General features: G+C 41.2%; 1 protein-coding gene across 1 annotated transcript; it reads left to right on the forward strand.

Annotated features, from left to right (window-relative positions):
• The first annotated feature begins 1,603 nt into the window (after positions 1–1,603).
• On the forward strand, positions 1,604–12,068 carry LOC131982716 (probable ATP-dependent RNA helicase DDX17). Its single transcript, XM_059347280.1, has 13 exons — positions 1,604–1,996; positions 2,120–2,279; positions 3,217–3,313; positions 3,428–3,561; positions 3,669–3,734; positions 3,889–4,030; positions 4,138–4,298; positions 4,727–4,899; positions 5,141–5,251; positions 5,499–5,560; positions 5,674–5,733; positions 9,654–9,890; positions 10,823–12,068. Exons 1-13 carry the CDS (start codon positions 1,947–1,949, stop codon positions 11,332–11,334), a joined length of 1,965 nt encoding a protein of 654 aa, XP_059203263.1. The 5' UTR covers positions 1,604–1,946; the 3' UTR covers positions 11,335–12,068.
• The last annotated feature ends 456 nt before the right edge of the window (positions 12,069–12,524 follow it).

Genomic DNA, 12,524 nt, shown 5'->3' on the forward strand with positions numbered 1-12,524 from the left:
TAGCACAGATCAGGCCTGCCTCTGCTGGTATTGTTTATAATGGCATCACTGCTATAGTAGTAGTGAGTTAGTAGGGACATTACAGAGAGATAAGGCCATGCAAAGATGTGTCGGGCTTTAAATTACACTGGAAGCACATCTGGAAAGGGAATATATGGGCATTAAAAGTTTGCAACATGCACATAGATTTGTTCAGGGACACTATAGCAGTGATGCACCTTCAGGTCTGCCTGGTATCCTCTGTTTGTTATTAGTAGAGTTAATTGTTCATATGTTACAACTGATGTTTAATATGCGTTTTAGCAGGGGCCAGTATAGAAACTGCTTGTGGTCGTGATCGTAAATGTTAAACGGCAGAGCACAGCTATGTAAAAGCTGAGTAGATCATTTTGATGAGTGACATTCGGCCCACTGCCGCCTCTAAATGTCCAACCATCGTTTTCCTCTTATATTGAGTGCAGGGTCCAAACAGATGGTACAGATTCTATTAACCACAGCTAAACAAATGGTGAAGTACTTCTGAGTATTGAATGTAGTGTGGATGAAGAATGAACAGCCAAATTGATGTGCATACTCAAAAGAGAACTTGCTAATGAGAAAATCATATTCAATATCAGAATGAAGTTGAAAAGTTGGTTTCCTGCCGGGACTGCTTACTCATATACACTCTACACTCAGTTACTAACGCATCACTTTTGTATCCGACTGACTGCTGAGCCTGTAGTGCTTCAATTTCAAAGGCAGGTTGAGTGAATTTGTTCTATAATTGTAACACTAACTTTGTAGTTTTGGAAAGAGATACATTAATTGCCTTTTACTCTGCCCTGAGCATATCATATTCAAAACACTATCAAGTGATCGCTTTGATACCCTGTGATATAAAAGCTGCAGCTGAATATATTAAACCAGGACATATTATACCAGAAAGGAAGGAATGTTGTAAATAGAGTTAAACTAAGCACTGGGAAACATTCATGATGATGATGACTGTAATGGCATTGCTTGGTATAGTGCTTTAGTTTAATATTTTAATTTTCATATATTCTCCTCTTTTATTTCTGTTGTACACTTTTTAATTTGTATATCGGTAATATTATCTCTTGTTTTGATGCTATATTGTTTTCTGTTGGTGTTGCAAAAGGAAATAAAATACAAATGCAAGCAAGACATTCCTGAAGTAGATATTTTTATCAAAACTGTGGAATATTTTTCTTATTATTTAATAATTATTCTGCTTTTATGAAAAACACTATAGAAATAACAAGGAGTGCCTATAAAAATAGAAATATCTTCCTTTCCAGCAAGTCAACACGGTCTACTATGTTTGACCAATTTGACAGTATCCAATCAAGTGGCAGGAGAGAACCAAGACAAACAAATCAATACTTTTAGAAAGCATTTGTGCATTATGTACATTTAACATATTATTATTATTGTTGGAATGGAATTTGGTAAAGAGCCAATTATGACTTGTGTGCAAAGACCACAAACTTAAGATTTGTTGTGTCCTCATGAGACCAGAAAATATAAAATGTTATTTAAAGGAGAAAAAAGGACACGTCAATCACTCGTGGGGGCGGGACATTTAAAGCAGACAGTCACTTCCGTTCGCCAGCGGTACAAAACATACCATAACAGCATAGCAGTATAGCTTACTGCGCCTCTTTATTGTGTCAATTTACCTTAAGTCTAAATTGTTAACACTAAAAATAGGTTAGTCCGACATTTAACTTTTCGACAAGCCAATAAGAAAGCGACAGTTTATTCATTTAGTCAGCGTTTCAACTTAACGTTTGCATTTGGCAGAAATAGTGGGCGCGTCGGCTACAGCTAACATTAGCTAGCTACTTGCAAGCAAGGCCTGAAACGGTACCAACAAGCGACAGCCAGCTAAACTTAAACATTAAAAAATTGCTTTTCTTTTTGTATAACTGTGTTTCCTCAAAATGAGAGGTTCATACGGAGACAGAGATAGAGACCGTGGCCGTGACAGAGGGTAAGCAGCTAACGGTGAACCGTTACTTCAAAAAGCTTTGATGCATTTGTGACAACATTAATAATCGATGCAAGAGAAGTATGGTAAAGTTAGTAATACAATGTGTGTCTTGTCATATTGCAGCAGCCCTCGTTTCGGGTCTAGCAGAGGCGGTCCACCACCTGGCAGAAAGTTTGGGAACCCCGGGGAGCGTTTACGGAAGAAGAGGTGGGACCTGGATGAGCTTCCCAAATTTGAGAAGAACTTTTATAGTGAACATCCGGAAGTGCAGCGATTGAGCCAGGTATTCCTGAAGTATCTTCTACACATCCCCCTAACTAGTGCAGTGCCCGTAGGAAGTATGTATTCATATAGTTGGAGGTTAAGTATATTTTTCAATTATGGCCAAATGAGGTTGTGTGTGAAAGTGGGATGTACAATGAGGTGTAATACTGTTGCATAGTATTGATATACAAAGTGTATATTAGGTAATACAGCGATGTACATTGAGATATAAAGAGAATAGTTATTTTAAGAAAAATAAACTTAATCATTCAACATGGTTAGACATTATTACAGACACAGATATAGGAGGGAATAAGTTTACATGCAGCACAAACAGATGAATGTGAATAACAGAATTTGCACATAACATGCAGATCACTACAACATCTGCAACTCCATAAAACACTTACTTACCATAAGGTACCACACCATCCAGCACATTCACATTGAACATTAATATTCGCTCGAAACTTTTCAAATATTATTGGAAAATCAAACTTTGTAGCGCACTTTAAAACTCCAAAGATAGGTAGGCTAAATAGACTTACAGATGAGATGAGTCAGGGTGTAAATCCAGAGTGAATTGTGTTACTGACCCGGTGTAGGCCTATCACACAATGGGGCGGAGCTCCACTAAAAGTCGCCAGATTGGAAACAGTGCAATGCTGCAATACGTCCTACGTAAATATTGATATTTTGAAAAATAAATTTAAAAAATCTTCAAAATCGAGAATGCACACCTTCGTGCCATGCGCAAGACACATACGAAACCTGAGGTCAGTCTGACTAACGGTCAGACAGATATGCCCTAGACACACATCCACACACCCACACACAGACGCTTCTTGCTTTTATAGATAGAAGTAAACTTGTATTATGCGGTGCAATATTTAAAACATTGTACACAGGTGTTAAGTCTGTCTTTTACACTCTCTGTTGTTGTCTGGTGCTTTCAGTATGATGTTGAGGAGTATTGCAGGAAGAAAGAAATCACTGTTCGTGGGACAGGCTGCCCAAAGCCTGTCACCAACTTCCATCAGGCACAGTTTCCCCGTAAGTACATGCACTCATTGGTATCTCCACATGCACAGCAATAACTACTATAAAAAAACAAGATCTGTTCTTGCAGAAATAACCAGGATGATATTTTTCTGCCTCTCCATCCAGAATATGTAATGGATGTACTGATGCAGCAGAATTTCAAGGAGCCCACAGCCATTCAGGCACAAGGTTTCCCTCTGGCCCTCAGTGGTAGAGACATGGTGGGAATTGCTCAGACTGGCTCTGGGAAAACCTTATCGGTGAGATACGTCATTCTCTAACTGTACTTGGAAATATAAATGCATAACATACTGGTGAATGAAACAGAAGCATGACTCACTGATATCTCCCCCTTTTTTTACTTCAGTACCTCCTTCCTGCCATTGTGCACATCAATCATCAACCTTATTTGGAGCGTGGAGATGGACCCATTGTAAGTGAGGAGAAATCTAATGCAGTCATTTTTGAGTAGCCTGCTTTGGGATGTCAGAGCTTACATGAATGATATTAAAATCCATCTTGGCATAACATTAAAGTATCAAATATGCTAAATAGTGGATTGTTATGGTATTACATGTGCTCTGCAGTGCTTGGTTCTGGCCCCCACAAGAGAACTGGCACAGCAGGTCCAGCAGGTGGCATACGACTATGGGAAGTCATCCCGCATCAAAAGCACTTGTGTGTATGGGGGTGCTCCCAAGGGACCTCAAATCAGAGACCTGGAGAGAGGTTAGGAGTGTCAACTGTTTAGGTTCCTTTAATAAGCTTTATTTTTTTAATGTCTGAGCTAAAAGTATTGTTTCTTAAGTCTAATACAGCAAGTTTGTCTCTCCTAGGTGTTGAGATCTGCATTGCCACCCCGGGTCGTCTGATTGACTTCCTTGAGGCTGGAAAGACTAACCTACGACGCTGCACTTACTTGGTTCTGGATGAAGCTGACCGGATGCTGGATATGGGTTTTGAACCACAAATTCGCAAGATTGTGGACCAGATCAGGGTAAAACTAATACACCTATTTTTGTTTTTATCGACAATTAATCTGTTTATGTGTATGGGTAACCAGATAAATGCTGGATGTGATAGCTTATGTACTATGTTCAAGTAAGTTTTTGTCAGGTGAAGCACTCATTTTAGTATCTGCAATGACATTTTTTTTCTACTCCTTTTTCCTTTTATTTTCTGTGAATCTGAGAATGTCTTGTGACTGTTCCTGTTCTGTCTCTTATTGTTTTTCTTTTTGTTTTTCTGTTAATGTAAGAATTGTTTTTAGCCTTATGGCATCATTCTCCCTGTGATTAACTGCTCTCCGTCGAAGCACTTTGTAAACTGCTGTTTTTAAAAGGTGCTTTATAAATAAAGTTATTACTATTATTATTATTATTATTATTACTTGTTTTTGATTATCTGGTGTACTCTTTGTCTCAGCCCGACAGACAGACCCTGATGTGGAGCGCTACCTGGCCTAAAGAGGTTCGCCAGCTGGCAGAGGACTTTCTGAAAGACTATGTCCAAATCAATGTTGGAGCACTGGAGCTCAGCGCCAACCACAACATTCTTCAGATAGTGGATGTCTGTATGGAGAGTGAGAAGGATCACAAGTAAAATACTTTTTTTCTTGCTTTGGTTTATTACAGTTTGTTTAGTTTGTATTGTTTAGGTGCCTTTAGTTGCTTTATTTGACTTTTTACCTTTTCCTGTATACCGTATTTCTTTTCAGTCTCTTTTAATCCCTAATTTAATGATAGTGGGCACTATTTTTTGAGTAACAAGTAAGATGAATGTTAATTATATTTATAATATTGTACATTTTGTACTTTATTAATATTTTTCTTTCCTCAGGTTGATCCAGCTGATGGAGGAGATCATGGCTGAGAAAGAGAACAAGACCATCATCTTTGTGGAGACCAAGAAACGATGTGACGATCTAACACGCAGGATGAGACGTGATGGGTGAGTAGTAATAAAAGTTCTATACAGGTTTGTCTTTTTGGTCTTCTTAAGATGCTAGATCTCATGTATGAACAAGATGTTTGTGGAAACAGGAAGGCATTAATTTCCTTTTGGTGATACAGAATTATCAGTAGTGACATTAAGTGGTTAAATCTACAACACAGTTGTAACAATATACGTTCTCCCACTCACTGAATCGGAGTTGTACATGGTTCTCTATGTGACAGCTTGCTTGTCTGTTTTCTAGGTGGCCAGCGATGTGTATTCATGGTGACAAAAGCCAGCCCGAGAGAGACTGGGTGTTAACAGGTACAACAAACACTCTGACATTTTAACAACAGTGACTTATTTCTGATCCCTTTTCTTTTATGCTTTCTCTTTGAAGATGATCCTGATAATCTATTCTTTGTCTCGTGTTGCAGAATTCCGTAGCGGCAAAGCTCCAATCCTCATCGCTACTGACGTGGCCTCGCGTGGTTTGGGTACGTCCTGTGTGGTCAAGTGCAAAGCAATAATTTCCTCAGTATAATCACACCCTGATATCATACACATACAAGATATTTGACCATTTAATTTGTAGAATAATGGTCATTAAATAATCCTTAGACTCACTGCATGTTAATTTACAGTAGATTTATGATCAAAATATAACCACAAACACATACAGATGCTTTTCTTCCAAAGAACATATGATGCTTCTCAGATAAAATATGTATCTAAGAAGATTGTCATATTTGAAGCAGGGTTTCCTGCCACTTTGCTTTATTAAATATTACAGAAAACACTAAAGATAAGTATGATGTTGAATAAAGTGTGAAGATGTAAGGGGTGAGGCTAGTGCAGCAGCCCCTTACAGGATGGCAATCAACCTTTAACCTAATTCTATGTTCATTTGTTTTCTTTTCATTTTGTTTTTGTTTGTTTTTTTTGTTTCCAAGTCTCTCCTCCGGCAACTAGAAGCACACAGGCCCTCGGGAGCCTGCAGCCGGACCTAGGCATGACAAATCGAAAGCTGACTTGGGGAGAGAGACGGCCTGATTAATCAGTCCCAGACACAGCCATCTCCGCTGAAAACCTAGAACAGAGCCCACAAACAAAACTCTCCCCCCTTCCAGGACACTGGCTGCCTGGGTGACAGGGGGGGCGTGGCAACCGCGGGGTGCTGCTGGGCTTCCAAATTTGATCCTAGGGTCGGGGGCGGCTGTCAGGTGAGAGGGCGAAGAGGGGGGTATGGAGGAGGGTGGGCTCCCCTCAGCCATGCCATCATCACAGTGACGCACCACGCCATTTCCTGAATAAATTCTCAGACTCTGACAAAGTTTTCGATATTATTCTGATGGGATATGGATTTTAAAAAAGCTTTTGTGGACAGTCCTTGAGGAGATACATTTCCATTCCCAGTAACAAACTTTAGACAGCAAAATTTGTTATCCAAATTGGTCCGGCAGATAATACAGTTTGATAGATGATACTTTTGTGAAGCTGAGATACAGTGGTGCGTTACAAGAAGACAACTGCCAGGAAGTGAGGGTGGACAGCAGCCAAAGCCGGGCATGGACGGCTCTGCTGGAGGCTCCCCTCTGAACTGCCCCCTGATGCCAGCCCCTGACACCCCCCACCACTGGCTGTGCCGGCCGGCCTCTCCCTCTGCGGACGTCATGTCTGGTCCTGGCTGGCAGGAGTCCTGGCCTGGAGGAGCCACCTCTCTATAAGCGATTTCCCTCTTCCTTCTCTTCCTTTCTGTCCTTTCTTTCACTCAAGTTCTCTGCCTCGCTCACACATCATCTCTCTTTTTCCTGCTGTTGTCTCCTCACTTTATCACTTCTTCTCCTCTTTGCTAATTATCTCCGCCAGGTATAAGCCTGGAGGAGATCTTTTCTCTGGTCGTGTGTTGACGTACGTGCATCTGTCTGTCCGTCTGTCTGCAGCTAAACTCATATTCTACTGGCCAATTAGCATAATATCTTTAATGCACATTTATAAGTGTGCGCTCAATAACCTCTAGTGGTTGCGATGATTCACAGTTTTTGAAAAACCTATTTTACTGACTGTTTATTCCATCATTGACTGCTGACACCTCACTCCTCTAGAGTCTAGATGGTAAATCTAGATTTTTGTCAAAAAATAAACTGCGGGTCCCAAGACTTGGCTAGCACTAACCAGAGGAACAAATGAAGTTGAAACTGCTCACCAGCTGCTGCACAGTCTCTCTGTGAGCTGTTGTCTGTGTCAGAAGAACTCTGTAACAATAAAAAAAGGAAAATAATAATTTGGCTCTAATTCCCAATCAGATGTACCAATGGAACTCGATTTACCATCCTTTCCAAATCTGACCAAACACCTCCTGTAATTCAGCAAATACATACCCTACCAAAAAGCATGTGTTTAAGTATTATTTTAATTCTGGGAGAGGGAGACACACCTAGTGGAGATCTGTACTTTTTTCTAATTTCTCAAATGTTTCCTTCTTTCTCTCACTCGTCTCTTTTCTCTACCTCTTTTTACTGCCCTTTAACTTCTCCTGGTCTTCTATTATCTTCTTGTTGTTTTCTTTAAACCATTGCTGACCCCTGTCCTTTTTGTCCCTTACCCCCCTTTCACCAAATCTACTGTGCGTCCTGCTTTCAACCCCACCCCCCACCCCACCTGTCTTTAACACTTAGGACAGTTTTTCTGTGTATACATCATCCCAGAGACCACCAGTCCAGTCTGTAAATAACTCGCCAGCTTTAGATGACTTTCTTAATCCTCCCATACGGGCTGGCACAAACAGAGCCCACTCTTAGATCCTTCTTAAAGAAAGCATCCAAATGGCTTCTCCTTAGTGTCTGTTTCTTGTTACTAAACTTGAAAAGCTGGGCTCGTTATCACTGCCATTGGAAGTGACCTTTGGAGGCAGTTGGAACAGGGCACACCGACCAAAGCCTGAAGGAAAATCTACCACTTCCACCGCTCTACGTGACGATGGGACAGTTATTTGTCACTGCCACCCAATAATATGAGAAATGGCAGGGTAACGCTGGTCTTACACCAAACAAGTCTTCAAGTGATTTCATTGTTGCGAACAAATTTCAGGAAATCATGAGAGTTTTGCGAGAGTTGTGGTGCTGCGGTAGACAATAATACTGTTGACATGTGAAGTCCTTCATCTTTTGTTTCTAGAGTAATGTGTTACGGACACGTAGGAATGGAAACTGTCATATTCCTTTAAAGGGAATTTGGCATAATATTTTCCAACTGGAGCAGGATGGGAAAATATCTCAGAATGAATCTAGCTGTAGTCCTGTGACTAATGGCCCATTGCCAAATCTTGTAATCTCTGAACAAATACAGAATTTAGTCTATTCAAAGTCTTTTCAAAAACTTCTAATAGGTAGGTATTAACCGTACTTACAAGGACTTAAAATCTTTGAAGTTCACGTGACAGAATCTAGTAAAGGTCTCCACCAATCCCCTTGTGCTACAAACCACATAAACTGACATGAAGAGGCACAGAAAAGTGGAGCTGGAGCTCTGGCCCGGGAAGTTTCCAGCTTTGGGAGTGTTGTGGAGGAGTGGCGAGGTGGGACAAGGGACTGCTTTTGTCCCGTGCGCTCCCCTCCTACCCCTGCAGACCTCCCAGGACTGGTGATGGGTAGGGGGACAGAGGGGTCACTTTATAAACCATCACTTAATCTCTGATCCAGGGTAAGTACTGAACCTCAACTCTCCCCCTTCCCTATTCTCTCCTCCGCCAGCCTTCATCATGAAGCTTCCAAAACAAGACTTGTTTTTCCTCTAATCAGCAGTGTTTTCAGAGCCCTTTGTCAACTGTAATGAGAAACAGACCTCTAATTTGTTTTGAACAGTTTTTTTTCCTAAAAGAAATTAAGTTTCCCCATTTAATTCTCAAATCATTAATCAGCAATCTCTTTAGATCACTGAATCCGTCTTTTACACAGGGATCGCCTGTAGGGCCACTTAAAATTTGCTTTCCCCAAGTTTTTTAAGCAAACCGCTGCAACTTTTTTCATCACTTAATTAATTTGATCTGTAGCTTTGGCTGCACTTGAATTAATTGCATGCGTGCAAGAACACTATTTCATCACTATACCAGATTATTGAGCCGTGTTGTGTAATTAGCATGGTAAGTAAAATAATTTTCTAATTGTGCATTGTACGAACAGTTGAGCATTGGACAGGTAAGTGAGGGTAAGCTTTGATGGGTGTCTTGCAGGTATTGTCTGTCTGAATGTTCCCAGTTCAAAAAGCACATAACTTAATATCCATGAATGGAGCAAATTGATTTATTTTTCAGCCGGTGTTAGTTTTGTCCTGACTTGTGTTTTTGTCTTTTCCATCCCTGTAACTGATTCCATCACTCCACCCCTTCTCAACTACCACTACTGCCTCAAATGTCAAGATGTGGAGGACGTCAAGTTCGTCATCAACTATGACTACCCCAATTCATCTGAGGACTACATCCATCGGATCGGTCGTACGGCCCGCAGCACCAACAAAGGCACCGCCTACACCTTCTTCACTCCGGGGAACCTCCGCCAGGCCCGCGAGCTGATCCGGGTGCTGGAGGAGGCCCGACAGGCCATCAATCCCAAACTGCTGCAACTGGTTGATACTGGGCGTGGAGGAGGCGGTGGAGGTGAGGGTCACTTCATGCTTGATTAGATTACTGTTATCTAGTCTGAGCATTTTGGCAACAAAAGCATTCGGTGTCTTTTGTTCAAGTAGGATTGACCAATCACATTTGAGTTGGCTTCGGTTGACTGCTGGTAAACACTCATCGTGTAGAGCAAATCAGGTTGCGGAAATGCAAATTTGGAACCAATCAGCTATCATCAACGATTAAGCTGTTTGGTAGCTTAGCCAATTTAGCTAAATTGGCTACTTGTGAAACAGTCCAGTCATAGACGTCGTTTTTTTCGTTTTTTTTCCTTCTCCATTCTCATGTCTCAAGTTGCTCTCCGAACTGTAAACAGTGACCCTAGCTCGGAAGAGGAAGTCTAGCTCTGGATACCCATTTGATCTGATTTGTCTGGGGTTCTGGTGAAGCTGCCAGAGTAGTGTATATATGCTGGTTTAGTAGTACAGGACACACTTACTGCCCGGCAGGCCCTTGAAATGGACAAAGTCTGGTTTCATTTAGTCATCCAGACTACTTGGTTTAGGAAAAGATCACGGTTTCGGTTTAAATAAGGATGTTGATACCTGAAGTTATCTCAGGGGCGTGTCGTGTAGTAAAGTGGGTGTGTCTTGTCTCAAAGTAGGCGAGTTGTATAGCCAGCAAGATTGCATATTGTGAAAATATCTGCCCGAGGCTAAATCATTGTCATTGCCTCAGGGGAATTGGTTTGGACTTTTTGGGAGTTTGTGTATTTATCTAATGTCCAGTGTCTTTAGTAGGGGTGATGTGAAAGATGGGCTAAGTCTTATCTAACATGAAAAATGCTTGATGATGTTTTAGGCGTTAGTGCTTTATCTCATAACAAATAGTTACTTGTCTGGTGAGCCAACACAGCAGATTGATGGCTGCTTGTCGTCCCTTTATCTCCCCTTTGTCCTTTTCATCACCAGGTGGCCGTCCTCGTTTTCGTGGCGGCTCCAATGCTAACAACCCCAACCTGATGTACCAGGATGAGTGTGACAGACGTATGCGTTCTGTGGGTGGGGGCAGCAGTGGCAAGGACAACCGCAGCAGCAGTAGCAGCAGCTACAGCCGCGACAGCAGAGACGGCCGCAGAGGAAGCAGTCGGGACGGGGACCGCTCCTCCTCATCCTCCTCGTCTTACAGAGATCGTAGCAGCAGGGACGGAGGACGCAGCTACGGCTCCAGCTCCAGCTCCAACTCATACGACCAGTACCAGAACAACAACAGCAGCAGCAGCAGCAGTCAGTACAGCAGCTCCAGGGGCAGCTCCGGGTCGGTGGGCGGTGGAGGAGCGGGGCCGGCCCCGCCTTCTTCATCAGGCCCCCAGCCTCTGATGGCCAAGCAGTTCAACCCTCCCCAGCCCATGATGGGCCTGATGGGACACTCGCCATTCCAGTTTGCTCCTCCAGCACCACCCCCTCCATCAGGCAGAAAGTAATGTGATCTGCCACACAAAACACACACGACACCCAGAGTCTCAAAATAATGACATCATTTAGACTGGCTCCTGGTTTGGCTCCCAGTTTTAATTAAAGTGGTCTTTTTCTTTGAAGTCAAATTGATCAGCATTCATTGTTTAGAGTGACAGAAGCTTATCTGTGTCATTTTACTAACTTTGTAATGAAAGGTCTTGAAACAAAATCATTTTGTACCAACATGCTGTTTTTGTATGGTGAGCTGCTACATAGGGCTGCTGGAGTATCTGATTTTCCCCTTTAGGTGTATCGAAGGTAGGTGCTGATTCTTGTATATAGGCTTGTTTCGGTTTTAAGTTCAATATCTTTATTTTTGTGTTTAAAAGCTTGCAAGCCACAAAACTAGTTTGAATTGATTAAAGAAAGACTTGAATATCCTGGTGCAGAGTTACGGTTAATAACTTTTTATTTCATAGAATGCCCTGTAACATTTTCTTTGAAGTTAATTTTTATGATTTTATCACATATATATATTATTTAAGGCCTTATAGAGGCAACTCTGCAGGGGCTTTGTGTAGGCATGGTGGTTCAAAGTCATGAATTCTTTTCTTTCATATTTGTGTTAACTGTAACTCCACCATAGATTACCTTATTCAGTTAATAACCTGTGTGGGTCTTTGCAGCAGTAATGATTGATAACTTCCTAGAAAATAGCAAGTCCATTTTTTTTTACAGTTTAATAAAGGTCCTTAATGTATCACTGTGTGGTCTTTAAATTCTTTACACAAATCATGAAGGCTGTAGCTTCAGGGTTCAAACTGTCTAGTTTTAATGTGGTGAGGCAGAACTCACAGAACTGGCTAAACTTATTTGAAAAAGAAAATGATTCGATTAGAATAATATATCAGCTGTAATACTTGAACACTACATCTTGCAGTGTGTGTGAGAGAGAAAACTAGTATGCCGGCACAGAAGTTTAAACAGGTAACTTAAAGTAATGAATTAATGGTAGAAATAAATAGTCTGAAGTTTTGACTAAACCATAGAAATTTGTACAACAGTTAAAATAATATAAGAGTTCTGGAAAAACTTGTTGAAATACTCTGTCGGCTCACTGACTAAATAGTTCAAATAGTAAAACTTTAAAATTGTTTGTAAAAAGTGTTAAAACTGTTAACATTCAGTCACTCCAAGTAGCAATAGCTAACAGTAC

The sequence above is a fragment of the Centropristis striata genome, chromosome 13, assembly GCF_030273125.1.
Source record: "Centropristis striata isolate RG_2023a ecotype Rhode Island chromosome 13, C.striata_1.0, whole genome shotgun sequence".
Lineage (NCBI taxonomy): Eukaryota > Metazoa > Chordata > Actinopteri > Perciformes > Serranidae > Centropristis > Centropristis striata.

Coding starts and splice junctions, on each gene's coding strand:
- LOC131982716 (XM_059347280.1), top strand. CDS start 1,947: ATGAGAGGTTCATACGGAGACAGAGATAGAGACCGTGGCCGTGACAGA. Junction 1,997..2,119: donor GACCGTGGCCGTGACAGAGG/GTAAGCAGCTAA, acceptor GTCATATTGCAG/CAGCCCTCGTTTCGGGTCTA. Junction 2,280..3,216: donor AAGTGCAGCGATTGAGCCAG/GTATTCCTGAAG, acceptor TGGTGCTTTCAG/TATGATGTTGAGGAGTATTG.